Here is a 13,127-nt window from a genome sequence, read left to right on the forward strand (position 1 = left end):
TTTGGGTTTTTTTTTTTTTTTTTTTTTTTTATGTGGTACTGGGGATCAAACCTAGTGCCTCATGTGTGCTAGGCAAGCGCTCCACCACTGAGCCACAACCCTAGCCCAATACTTAGTTTTTCAATCACTGAATATTATTCTTCATATAGATGTACTACTGTTTATCCATTAACCTATTGAAAGGTATGTATTAGTTGCTTCTAGAATTGCAAAGAAGGTTGCTATTAATGTTTGTGTGAAGAGGTGTGTGTGAACCTATGTTTTGGGTTCATTTGGGTAAATAACTAGGTGTGTGATTACTGAATAGTCTAGTTAAACCATGTTTATCTCTATAAGAGCCTGTCACACTGTCTTCCAAAATAGCTGCATTATTTTCCATTCACACCAACAGTAAGAGTCAGTGCTGTATGTTTTGTCAGCACTTGTTGACAGTATTTTGGATTTAGCACCTCACTAGGTATATGATAGTACATTATTGCTTTTTGATTTGCACTTACCTAATAGCATATAATGTTGAGCACCCTTCATATACTTATTTGCTAAGTTGCTGAGGTTGGCCTTAAACTCTTGAACTAAAGTGATTCTTCTGCATTAGAACCCCAGTTAGCTGGGGCTGTGTCTGAGCATTTTTTTGTTTGGTTGGTTTTTGAGACGGGGGTCCCCCTTCTATGTTACCCCAGGCTGGTTTTGAATTCCTGGGCTCAAGTGATCCTTCCACTTCAGCTGGGACTGCAGGCATTTAGCACCTTATCCAGCTCTGGTTGCTTGTTTTCTTATACGGGTCTTGTTTTGCAGACATTGTGTCCTAGCCTGTGGTTTTTATTTTCATTCTTTTGACAGTGCCTCTGGCAACACAGAAAATTTTACTTAATGAGGTCCAATTTAAGAATTTACTCATTCATGGTTGATGCTTTTGGTGTCCTCTCTGAAATCTCGTTCTCAAATCCATGGTCATCTACAGTTTCCTCTATTTTGTGTCCTATTGGAATTCTCATGTTTGCATTTTACATTTAGGCTTCTGATCCATTTTCAGTTAATCTCGATGAAGTCGTAAGGTCTGTGTCTAATCCATTTTTATGGATATGGTATCCCAGGTTTTCCACATCATTTTTGGAATCAGCCTCAGTTTTTTACCATCTCCATTGAACTGTTTTGGCCCCTTTGGCACATATCAGTTGGCTGCATATTGTGGTTTTATTCCTGGGCTGCCTTTCTGTCCTGGTCTGTCTGTCTTGTTGATCTGAAGGTCTCTTCTTTTACAAATACTATACTGCTTGATTGCTGTTATGGTAATTTTTTCTTTATTATTTTATTTTATTTATGTGGTGCTGAGGGTGGAACCCAGTGCCTTGTGTGTGCGCTCTACTACTGAGCCACAACCCCAGCCCCTTCATGGTGATTTTGACATCGGGTTGTCAATACAACTTTATTCTCAAGTATATTGTGTTGGTCATTTTGGATCTTTTACCTTTTCAAATGAACTTTGATTCTAAAGTTTAAAAGTGGTTCTAGTTTTCTATTGTTCCTCCCCAACCCTTCAACCCTTCTCTGTTGGGGACCAAATCCAGGCCTCACACATACTAGGCAAGTGTTCTCCCACTGAGCTCCCCGCTTAGCCCTTGATTCTAGTTTTCTAAAAACTGACTCTAGTTTTGTTTTGTTTTCTTCATAACTTGCTAGAATAATCCTAATTGAGATAGTGTTGAATCTAGTCCAAAGTCGGGAGAACTGAGATCCTACCAATGTTGTGACTTCCTGTCAATGAACTTGGAATACCTCTTCATATATTTAGATCATGTGTATAGATCTTATTTAGAATTTCATGGAGATGGTATCAGATTGATACATGTTGGCTGTGGTTTGGGTGTTTATATCCTTTGTGCAGTAGTATTGAGAAGGAACTTTTGGATTGAGGAAGTAGCTTGGTGGCAGAGAGGGTTTGCCCAACATGCACGATGGCCTGGATTCCATCCCTAGCACCAGGAAGTGGGAGGAAGAGGGAGAGGAAAACTATCGACTTTTGTATGTTAATCTGATGTTGTACAACTTTGCTAAAATTTCTTATAATTTCTAGTAGTTTTATATTTGTTCTTTGGATTTTGTGCCTAGACAGTGTTTAATCAGCCTTGCATACCCATAATGATTTATTTGATTGTGGTATATAATTCTTTTTGGGTGTTGTTAGATTCAGTTTGCTGGTATTTGTTGAGGATTTCTATGTCCATGTTTATGAGGGGTGGGCTCTGAGGTTTTCTTTTTTGGTCATGTCTCATCTGCTATTACCATTTGGGTATGTTAATGTCTTTGGAAGAGATTATCGAGAACTGATGTTATTTCTTTCTTAAGTGTTTGGCGGAATTCACCAGTGAGACCATCTAAGCCTTGTCTTCATCTTTTGAATAGTTATTAGGTATTGATTGAATTTCTTAAATTCATGTAGTTTGGTTCATTTTGTTTATATATCTCTGTGTGCCTGAAGATTGTATCCTTCAAGAAGTTGGTCCATTTTATCCAAGTTTCCAATTTTTAGAAATGGAGTTATTCACAGTATTGCCCCACCTTTTCTTCCTTCCTTCCTTCTTTCCTTCTTTCCTTCTTTCCTTCCTTCCCTAGGGGCACGTTACATTCCCGGCCCTTTTTTAAAACTTTGAGACGGGTCTTGCTGTTGCTGAGGCTGGATTTGAACTTGCGATTCTCTTGCCTTAGCCTCCTGAGATGCTGGGATTACAGGCATGCGCTACTACGCCCAGCTATAGGAAGGCTTAGAAGTACTTTTAAAAGGTCAGGAAGACCTTTTATAGTCTTTTTAATGTCTGTGGGATTAATGGCAATGCTGCTTCTTTTTTTCTTTGTTAGCCTGGCTATGAGTTCATCAGTTTATTGATTTTGGGAGTGGGTACTGGGTCTTTGATCCATTTTGATTTCACTTTTGTGTATGGTATAGTTTCATTCTTTTACATGTGGATGCCTAGTTTTCTCAGCACCCCATTTTTGAAAAGACTGTCCTTTTCCTATTGAATGATCTTGGTCCCTGTGTCAAAACCCATTTTACTGGCTATGTAAGGGTGTCTTCTGGGCTTTCCTTTCCTTTGGTCCATACTCTGTTTTTATGCCACTGCACTGTTTTGATTTTCGCATCTTTGAGTATTTGAGGTTATTTGTGCCAGTATTCATAAGGCATGCTTCTCTGCACTTTTTTTTTCTTATAAAGTCTTAGTCTTTATTATTGGGGCAGATTTATTTTTTAAAATGCTTTTATTAGTGCATTACGGTTATGCACAATAGTGGGTCCATTTTCACATCTCATACATGTGTGGAATTTAATTTTCTCTATTTCAGTCCCCAGTGCTTCCCTTCCTTCCTCCCTCCCACCTGTTCCCCTTCCTCTACTCTACTGGAAACTGGATAATTTATAAATAACAGAGATTGCTGGGCACAGTGGGGCTTACCTGTAATCCCAGCAGCTCAGGAGGCTGAGGCAAGGAGATCATGAGTTCAAAGCCAGCCTCAGCAAAAACACAAAATAGGGCTGGGGATGTGGCTCAGTGGTTAAGTGACCCTAAGTTCAACCCCTGGCACCAAAAATATTAAATAAATAACAGAAATTTATTTTTGACAGTTCTGGAGGCTGGGAAGTCCAGGATCAGAAGCTAGTCAGTGAGGTGTTTATTGAAAGCCTTGTCTGTGCTCCCAAGGTGGTACCTTGTTGCTGTGTCCTCATAGGGTGAAAGGCAGAAGGCAAAGCACCTGCTTGGCTCTTTCCAGCCATCTCATAGGGGCTAATCCCTCCCTCAGGAAGCCACAGTCCTTGTGGTCTAATTGCTTGCTAAAGGTCCCACTGCTGTTTTGGGGTTTGTTTCACCATAAATTACGGAAGGGGACACAAACATTTGAATCATAGCACAGGGTTTTGATTAGATGTAGGTAGTCCTTATTAGATGTAGGTAGTCTCAGATTATTTCTGTTTCTAGAAATTAGTCTACTTATTGGTGTAATCCAATTTGTTACTGTACCCCAGGAGACTTTGCATATAGGCCGTGAGGTGTGCATTTCTTTCATTTGTGTTCCGCTGCTGTACAGGAGCTTGTTGCTGTGGTGGGATGGTGTGGGAGGAGGCAGCGCATTCCACGGACCTAGGATTTGGCCTCATTTTTAGGAAGCCTGTGTTCCTGGGTTGTGACTTTCTTAAGTACTTCTAGGTCTTCCACTTGCCTTTGTTGCTGCAGGAAAGTTAGAGGGAATTGGGTACTTCCCTTTTCCCAGAAGTTTGGCCCTGGTTACATCTCTGTTAGGCTTTTGGGACATACATTCAGCCCTCAATGTCTGTGAGTTCTGTGCCTGCACATTCAAACAAGGAAGGGTGGAAAACCTGTCTGTACTGATTGATTGTTTGTCATTGTTTTCTGAGCATCCTGGTAGGTTTTCTGGAGGTCAACTACAGTAGAACAGCTATTTACATAATATACATTGTAGTCGGTAAGTCATCTGGAGATCATTTAAAGCCTATTAAAGGCTTTAAAGGCAAGCACTATGCCATTTCATATAAGGGATATTTTAGCATGGGGGGCAGTGGTCCTGGAAGTGATCCACAGTGGATACTGAGGGATGGCTATAGTTTTTCCTGTTTCTTTGTTTTTGCTGTGTGCTCTGCTATTGAGCTATATTCCCAGTCCTATAGTTTCTCTTGAAGAAAGGGCTTAGGAAAACAGACACAATTCCTTGGGCATCTTTCAGAATGGCTATGTTTCCCTCCCCTATGAAAGCAAGCAGTGATTTTTCCCTGATCTTCACTGGGGACACCTGGTAGGGTTTCTGGAGGTAAAAATAAATGGGAAAGTCCATTCCAAGATTGGTCCCCTTCATTATCATTATTTTATTTTTTTTCCCTCTGAAGCTTGTCCTCCTCAGCTTTTAGTAGTACACCAGTGATAGTTTAGTTTTCCCTACTCTGGTAACTGCTCTTCACACAGGTTTCTGCTCTAGTAAGTTGCACTTTATGGGCTTTTGTCTTTGTCTCTCCGTTTGGGGCATCAGTTTTCCTGTAAACACATTTCTCTGATGGATGTAAGAAGAGTTGCTAATTTTTAGTTCATGTGCTTTCTTATTCTCTGGAGGTGAGTGTTGCCTTCTGTGTCCGTACATGCCACAGTGGAACTGAGAATTACCTGACTTCAGTTTTTTATATTAGTTGGCTATTTATTTATTTATTTATTTATTTATTTTTGTGGTGCCTTGGGTGGAGCCCAGGATCTTGGGTTTGCTAAGCAAGCATTCTACCACCCAGCCACACCACCAGACCTACTGACAACTTGTAAACCTCAGACTTCCTCCATCCCCTGTGCCCACATCTGGATAAGGTAGTGTTCCTATTCTGCTATTGCCCTGTGGATAATTCATTTGTCATCTCAGTTGCTACGTGGAAGGATATGAATGTCGGCAGAGAGCAAGAGTCTGATGACCAAGTTATAGAATAAATGTTTGGAGACCAGAATCGTAAACTTATGAATCCTCCTTTACATACATGTGGGATGTTTTAGGACCCAGTGACCTTTGAGGATGTGGCTGTGAACTTCACTCAGGAGGAGTGGGCTTTGTTGGATCTTTCCCAGAAGAATCTATACAGAGATGTGATGAGGGAAACCTTCAGGAACCTGGCCTTTGTAGGTAAGTGTAAAAACATTCCTGCCCTTAGTCATTTAAAGAACAGGTGTTTCTTTATCATCAGTGCTGTTCAGTGGTTTAGAATATGGAAAGGGAATGCTTTGGTGAATAAAATAAGTCAGCAGGATCTCATTGTGCCATAAATTTTCTAAATATTTTATTAAATTCATAATGATTTTCTGGATCTACATTTTAGGAATAAAATGGAAAGACCAACATATTGAAGATCAATGCAAAAATTCAAGTTTTTCTAAATACTTGAAAGAATTCATACTGAAGAACAACCGTACAAATGAGAGAAACCTAAGGTACTTTGTGCTCATAAGAGAAAGCAGTGTCCCTAGAGAGAATTTATAGCATGTTTTAAAATTTTGTTTTTAGTTTTTATTAAAACTTTGTTGTTGAAACAGGGTGTCACCAGGTTACCCAGGCTGTTTTTGAACTTCTGGGTTCAGGCAGTCTTCCTGCTTCAACCTCCAGAGTAGCTGGGATTACAGGCGTAAACCAGTATGCCCAGGCTCATGAAAATATAAAAACAAAGAAACAGAACAAATAAACCCATTTTAAGTTTTTTTATCCTTCAAAATCCACGTACTTATATATTACGTAGTTCATAGTTCACTACATTTCGCCGTATATTAAAAATTCCCATCTGTGAATATTACTGTTTTGATAATAGCTATGATCAAAGCCCCTTGCAGAGCTCCCCTCCCTCCACACCAGGGATTGAACAATCCAGAAGCACTCAGCCCTTTTTTACATTTTATTTAGAAACAGGGTCTCACTGAGTTGCATAGGGTCTCGCTAACTTGCTGAAGCTGGCTTTGAACTCACAATCCTTCTGCCGCAGCCTCCCAAGCTGCTGGGATTTCAGGTGTGCGCCACCATGCCCAGGCCTCGCAGAGCATTTGATCAGTTCATGCTCAAGCAATTTTGAGAGTGAATAAAACCCTTATTTCCCCAATAATAGACAAGTGTGATTCATATTAACAAATATAAAATTATAAGAAACAGTCAATGCTTTTCCTTTTTTGCAGAAGTCATCTGGTAGAGAGACTCTGTGAAAGTGAAGAAGGTAGTCAGAATGAAGAAACCGCCAGCCAGATTCTAGATCTTAATCTGACTGAGAAAACAAGTGGAGTTGAACCCTATGATAGCACCACATGTGGAGAGGAGACCACAAGTCATTCGTCCCTTAGTAAGCACCCAAAAGCTCACACCAGACAAAAAACCCATGACCATCACGGTGAAAAGGAGACACATCAAGATAAGCAGTGTGCAAAAGCCAACGGTTATCATCACATTAGAGAGAAACGTTATGAATGTAAGGAATGTGGAAAAGTCTTTATTTCTCTTGCAAGCTTTCAAAGACACAGGATAACACACACTGAAGCGGAACCTCATGAATGTAAATGTAAAGTATGTGGGAAAGCCTTTTATTCTACTAATTTATGTCAAATACATGAAAAAACTCACCCTGAAAAGAAACCTTATCAATGTAAGCAATGTGGTAAAGGGCTAAGTACTGCCAAGTCCTTCCAAATACATAAGAGGATTCACACTGGAGAGAAACCCTATGAATGTAAGGAATGTGGGAAAGCCTTCAGATGTCCCAGTGATTTTCGAAGACATAAAAGAACGCACACTGGAGAAAAACCCTTTGAGTGTAAACAGTGTGGTAAAGCTTTTGCTCGTTCTAGTTCTGTTCGAATACATGAAAAAACTCACACCAGAACAAACACAGGCTGTGAATGTAAGGAATGTGGGAAAACCTTTGTTTCTCTCTCAACCTTTCAGAGGCATATGATAAGGCATACTGGAGATGGGCCTTATAAATGTAAGGACTGTGGAAAAGCATTCATTAGTCTTGTTTCATTTCAAATACATGAAAAACTACACACTGGAGAGAAAGTCTATCAGTGTAAACAATGTGGGAAAACCTTAAGCAATCCCAGTTCCTTTCGAATCCATGAAAGAACTCACACTGGAGAGAGACCCTATGAATGTAAGGAGTGTGGGAAATCTTTCAATTGTCCAAGTTCCTTTCAAAGACATGAAAAAACTCACACTGGAGAGAAACCCTTTGAGTGTAAAAAGTGTGGGAAAGCCTTCAGTCGTTCCTGTTACCTGCAAATGCATGAACGGATTCACACAGGAGAGAAGCCCTATGAATGTAAACAATGTGGCAAAGCATTTAGCAGTTCCAGTTCCTTTGGAATACATAAAAGAACTCACACTGGAGAGAAACCCTATCAGTGTAAAGAATGTGGGAAAGCCTTCAGTTGCCACAGCTCTTTTCAAAGACATCAAAGGATTCACACTGGAGAAAAACCCTATGAATGTACAAAGTGTGGTAAAGCCTTCAGCCGCTCCAGTGTCTTTCAAATACATGCAAGAACTCACACCAAAGAGAAACCCTACGAATGTCAAGAATGTGGGAAAGTCTTTGGTTGTTCCAGTTCCTTTCAAATACATAGAAGAACGCACACTGGAGAGAAACCCTATGTATGTCAAGAATGTGGAAAAGCATTTAGTTGTTCTAGCACCTTTCAAAAACACAAAAGGACGCACACTGGAGAAAGACCCTATGAGTGTCTAAAATGTGGTAAAGCCTTCAGTCGCTCTAGTACCCTTCAGATACATAATAGAATTCATGAAAGAACTCTTACTGAAAGAAAAACTGCCCAAATACCGTGAGTATGGGAAAGCCTTCATTTGTCACAATCCCTTTCAAAACAGGAAAGAATGCATACTGGAGAGAAACCCTATGTAAGGAATGTGGGAAAGCTTTGGTTGAGGGGGAAAGCACATTGAGAACACCCACTGGTGAGCAACTCTAATATGCTGAAGGTTCAGGTGCCTTTTGATGTCCCACTTCACTTCAAAGCCATGAGAGAATGCATGGAGGAGAGATGCAAGCAGTGGAAAGTCAGCAGTGGGCAAAGCCCTCGGTTGGCTCATCTTAAGGGACATGTAAAATGCACACTGGGGCTTGAGTGGAGCTTGGCATGTTAGAGCTGCTGACCAGCCCCATGACCCCTGGTCAGTACTCAGGCAAAGGTGGAGAGAAATAATGAACACTGCATTGAAGACTTGAAAGTGTGAAAAACAAGAAGAATGTTTTCAATTTTGACAGTTACTTTGAAAGCCTTATAGAAGCTTCCAATTTAGAGAAAACATACATATTGAAATAATATGCAAAGCCTGATGCAAATTAATACACATATAATGCTCCAGAAAATACACGTCCTGAAGGAAATGTTATTAAAGTTGTAAACTGATTTTCTCACCTGCCTTCCTCTTTTTTTCCTTTTGTTTAATACATAAATGGGGGCTGAACCCAGGAGTGCGCTACCACTGAGCTGCATTCCCAACCCTTTTTAAGATTTTAAGACAGGGTCTTGCTAATTTACCAAGGCTGATCTTGAATTTGTGGTCCTCCTGCCTCAGCCTCCTGAATTGCTGGGATTAATAGGCATGGGCACTGCTCCCAGCTTAAATGGATTTTCTTTATTAATAGCTCATTCTTTTTTTTTGGAGAAGGGTACTGGAGATTGAACTTGGGGGACCTCAACCACTGAGCCACATTCCCAGCCCTATTTTGTATTTTATTTAGAGACAGGGTCTCACTGAGTTGCTTAGTGCCTCACCATTGCTGAGGCTGGCTTTGAACTCACTATCCTCCTGCTTTAGCCTCCCAAGCTGCTGGGATTATAGGTGTGCACTACTGCACCCAGCTGATAGCTCATTTTTAATATAGATCTAGAGTTTGAATTTTTACTAATTTCCACAAAGAATCATTAAGGCTTGATAATTTTCATAAGTACTTTTAAAGCAACAGTAAAATAGTTTAATAGGTAGTGTTTTTAAGTTACTTAATAAAATTTTTACTATTTTTAATTCTAGGGTTCATGGGTAAATTGAAATGTTTCTAATATACAGAGAAGTTTGCTTTTTATGTACTTTTAAATTTTATGTTTAGTAGGTCACTTAAAACACTTGTTAACTGTTGGAATTTCTTACTGGTCACGTGGCAGGTTATAGCTCTGTCTCCTCCATCTCTATATTCTACCATTTCTTATGGGGGAAACTGCTTTGTAAAAAACGTGCATAGAATTTTATTTTATTTTCTTGGGTAATAAGGAGTTGCCACCAATTTTTAAGTATGTAAAGTCTTTATCATAATCTCATGTTGATTCTTATTTTCATCTTTTGCCTTTTACTGTTTGATGTTATTTCTGGCTGTTATTTGGATAGTTCACTTTGAGTGACAGAGACCAGTGATTGAACAATAAAAGTGTGGGAAAGCCATCAGTCCTTCCTGTTACCTGCAAATGCATGAAAGGACTCACACAGGAGAGAAGCCCTATGAATGTAAACAATGTGGCAAAGCATTTAGTAGTGCCAGTGTTGGACTGTGATATGACTTTGTTGGTAATGGTGGGAAGTAGATTTCCCAGAATGTAGTCCCTTTATGGTGCCTTGTTAGAAGTTGGCAGTAGTCTAAACTTGGATGAGAACTGGAAAGAAGTGAAGAGGCATTTATCAGATTTTGAAGTCACATGTCTTTTGCCTAGTATGTGTGAGGCTCTGGGTTCCATCCTCAGCGCCATGTATAAAGGTATTGTGTCATCTACAACTGAAAAAAAATAAGTTGGATTCCCTGTTCTGAGTTGTGAAGTTTCTTGTAAATTTTTGTTCCAGTTCCACATGAGATATCTCAGTTGGAATTTTCCCCCAAACCCTAATGTGTCTGTCAGGCAGCCAGTTTAGACAGTCATTCTTGGAAATACTCTGACTCCCCTCTACGGGTTGAATTGATATAAGATCTAATTTGTATAGTTAATGTCCGTTTTCAGTGCTAGTTACTGTGTTCCTGATTGCATGGCAGCTACAGTGATGCCAAAGAAATAACTAGATGAGGGGCTGGTGGTGTAGCTCAGTGGTAGAGCACTGCCCAGCATGCTGAGGCCTTGGGTTCAAATCCCCAGCCACCAAAAATAAAAAAAAAAAAAAAAGCTTTATTGCATTGTGCAGTGCTCTGTGGTAGAGCACTTGGCGACTTCCATCTGAGCCTGGAGGGAGGTCTTCCTCTTCCTCACAGCTGAATATATCATTCTGTTCATTTTTAGTTACATTTTATTCTCTGTGATTAAAAATATTGAAATTTTTTCCCCAAGGAGAATTTCTGTACATTTCTCTTAATAATGTTGAATATGTTCAAGCAACTGGTATGCTAACAAATATTGTCTCTTTTATTTACTAAGATATATTACATATCCCATCGCCATTGTGGATCAGGCCAACTTTTAGTTTTGCCAAGTTATTCATTAAACTTTATGATGTGTTACCATGTATATACAGCTTCAAGCATTTTTTTCTCACATGAATTTCACTCTTGTTGCATATATTGTTGGAGTTTTTATCATAATGTCAAATCATGGTTTTGTAGGTGCTCTCTTAACTGACAAACACAAGTATCACCCCTGTTTCAAGAAGGAGTGTAACACATTGTGGCATGATCAGTAGCCAAGGGGACCATGTGATTTTTTTTTTTTTTTTTTAAGTAAAGGTGCTCAAAATTTCTTACAGGATTTGTACTTGTGTTATGTGGATTGATTAATATTCACAGAAGTAAGACATTTCTTTTGGATGTTTTGAGGAAGTAAAATCTTGTCCTTGGTAACTCACTTTCGGTGGTTGGGTGTTTCTTGGTTTTGCTTTTTGTAGCTCTCGCCATCAAGCCCAGATTTCACACATTGGACAAGCGCTGTGCCCTGAGCCTCAGCCCATGATATACTCTTTTCGTTTTGGTTCATCTCTGTTTTATTGATTTTAAGTTACGATTTGGATCCTGATGTCCCGCCTGGGCACTATTGGGAAGTGGTAGAGCCTTAGGGAAGTGGGGAGTCATGGGAGGCCCTTGAAGGGTTATTGGGACCCTGGCTCCTCTTTGCATTCTGACCGCATGAGGTGACTGTGTCCCCCACCATGATGTGCTGCTTCACCACAGGCCCAAAGTGACAAAGCCAAGATCATGGTATGAACCTTTTCTCTTGTTTGGAGGTTGACCAGTGCCCTTCATGTGCCAGGCTGAGAGTAGTAAATTAAGGAAAAACCCAGCCTTCCTCAAGCTCAGCAGTTGAGGAAGGAGGTAGCTAGCGAATGAACAAGAATATAATAGGTTTTCAAAAATTAGGGTTTTTTTTTTTTTTTTTTTGGCAGTACTGGGGATGGAACCGGAGCTTCAAGCATGCCAGGCAAGTGCTCTACCACTGAGCTACATCCCCAGCCCCCAAAAATGAGATTGGAGGGAAAAAATAAAGGCCAGGCATTATGGAGCCCACCCATGATCCCAGTCCCAGCTACTTCAGAGCCAGCCTGGGTCTTAAGTGAGACCCTGTTTCAAAATTAAAAAGGCTGAGAATGTAGCTCAGTGGTAGAGCATTTGCCTAACGCGTGAGACCCTGGGTTCAGTCTCCAAAAAAACAAACCCCAAAAATAAAAGACATGAGCTCCACCCTTGACCCGTGTGTGTGTGCGTGTGTGTGTGTGTGTGTGTGTGTTTTGCTCCTAAGTGTCAGGTGAATGTTTATTGCTCGCTTGCTTCCCAGCTTTGTTGGTGTATAACTGACAGCCAGTTTACTGCTCATATTTAAACTGAGATGTCCTGACATACACTCTACCCTTTGAAAACATCCCCACAATGCAAATAGTGAACATATCCAAGAAAATTCACCAACTGCTGTTTCCGTTCCTATGACTTTGTGGTTTTCAGACTTCATATAAGTAGAATCATATAATGTGCAACCTTTTTACTTATAAAATCATATAATGTGCAACCTTCTTTCACTTCCTGGGTGTGACACAATTTTTTTCAGGCCTGGACAGAGGCCTTGACTTCTAAATCCTCCCTGGCTCCTTAGATGGCAGTAAGTACCTCAAATTCTTTCAGAATCAGGTCCTTGGTCCCTCAGCCGACCTGGTGGTATTTGGACACAGTCCCCAGATCCACAGACGGCTTCCTGGGACTTTGACCCCGAGAGTCCCCACCTTCGAGCCCCGTTTCCGTGTCTGAGGGCTGCCGTGACCTTAGATTCCCCGCGCATTCTCAGGCTCGCCCTACATGTTTGGAAGTCCATCTCCAGCCACTCCATTCCCACCAAGAAAAATCACGGGCACTGGGGCCCTTCCCACCTTCCGCTGTTCGTCCAGTGGAGTCTGGAGGCGCAGCCTGAAGCCGCCTTGGAGAAGGCAAGCGGGTCTTGCGGCTGGTGGCCCCCGCTAAGCCGGGGTGCCCTCTCTCGCCTCCCGTTTCCTTTCCACCTTTTCACTGTCCAGTTCACTGTCCTGGGCGCTCTCTGACGGCCGCGTTCTCCCCACAACAAACTAGTTCTGGAGCGCAGCAGCAGCGTCTGCAGGCCCAGCGGGCCACCAGGAGAGGGCGGGGCAGGGCGGGCCGAGGC

The 13,127-nt window shown here is 41.0% G+C and overlaps 1 protein-coding gene across 3 annotated transcripts in view; it reads left to right on the forward strand.

Annotated features, from left to right (window-relative positions):
* LOC107145222 (putative KRAB domain-containing protein ZNF788) overlaps positions 1 to 11,018 on the forward strand; it is a 14,950-nt gene extending 3,932 nt beyond the window's left edge. For 2 of the 3 annotated variants that reach the window (XM_048795058.1, XM_015489076.2), the window contains exons 2-4: positions 5,538 to 5,664; positions 5,858 to 5,969; positions 6,699 to 11,018. In XM_048795058.1, coding sequence (XP_048651015.1) covers positions 5,631 to 5,664; positions 5,858 to 5,969; positions 6,699 to 8,358 — 1,806 coding nt within the window. In that variant the 5' untranslated portion in view covers positions 5,538 to 5,630 and the 3' untranslated portion in view covers positions 8,359 to 11,018. The remainder of the gene's footprint in view (positions 1 to 5,537; positions 5,665 to 5,857; positions 5,970 to 6,698) is intronic. The other variant, XM_048795059.1, reaches the window with a different exon arrangement.
* The last annotated feature ends 2,109 nt before the right edge of the window (positions 11,019 to 13,127 follow it).

The sequence above is a fragment of the Marmota marmota genome, unplaced genomic scaffold, assembly GCF_001458135.2.
Source record: "Marmota marmota marmota unplaced genomic scaffold, marMar, whole genome shotgun sequence".
Lineage (NCBI taxonomy): Eukaryota > Metazoa > Chordata > Mammalia > Rodentia > Sciuridae > Marmota > Marmota marmota.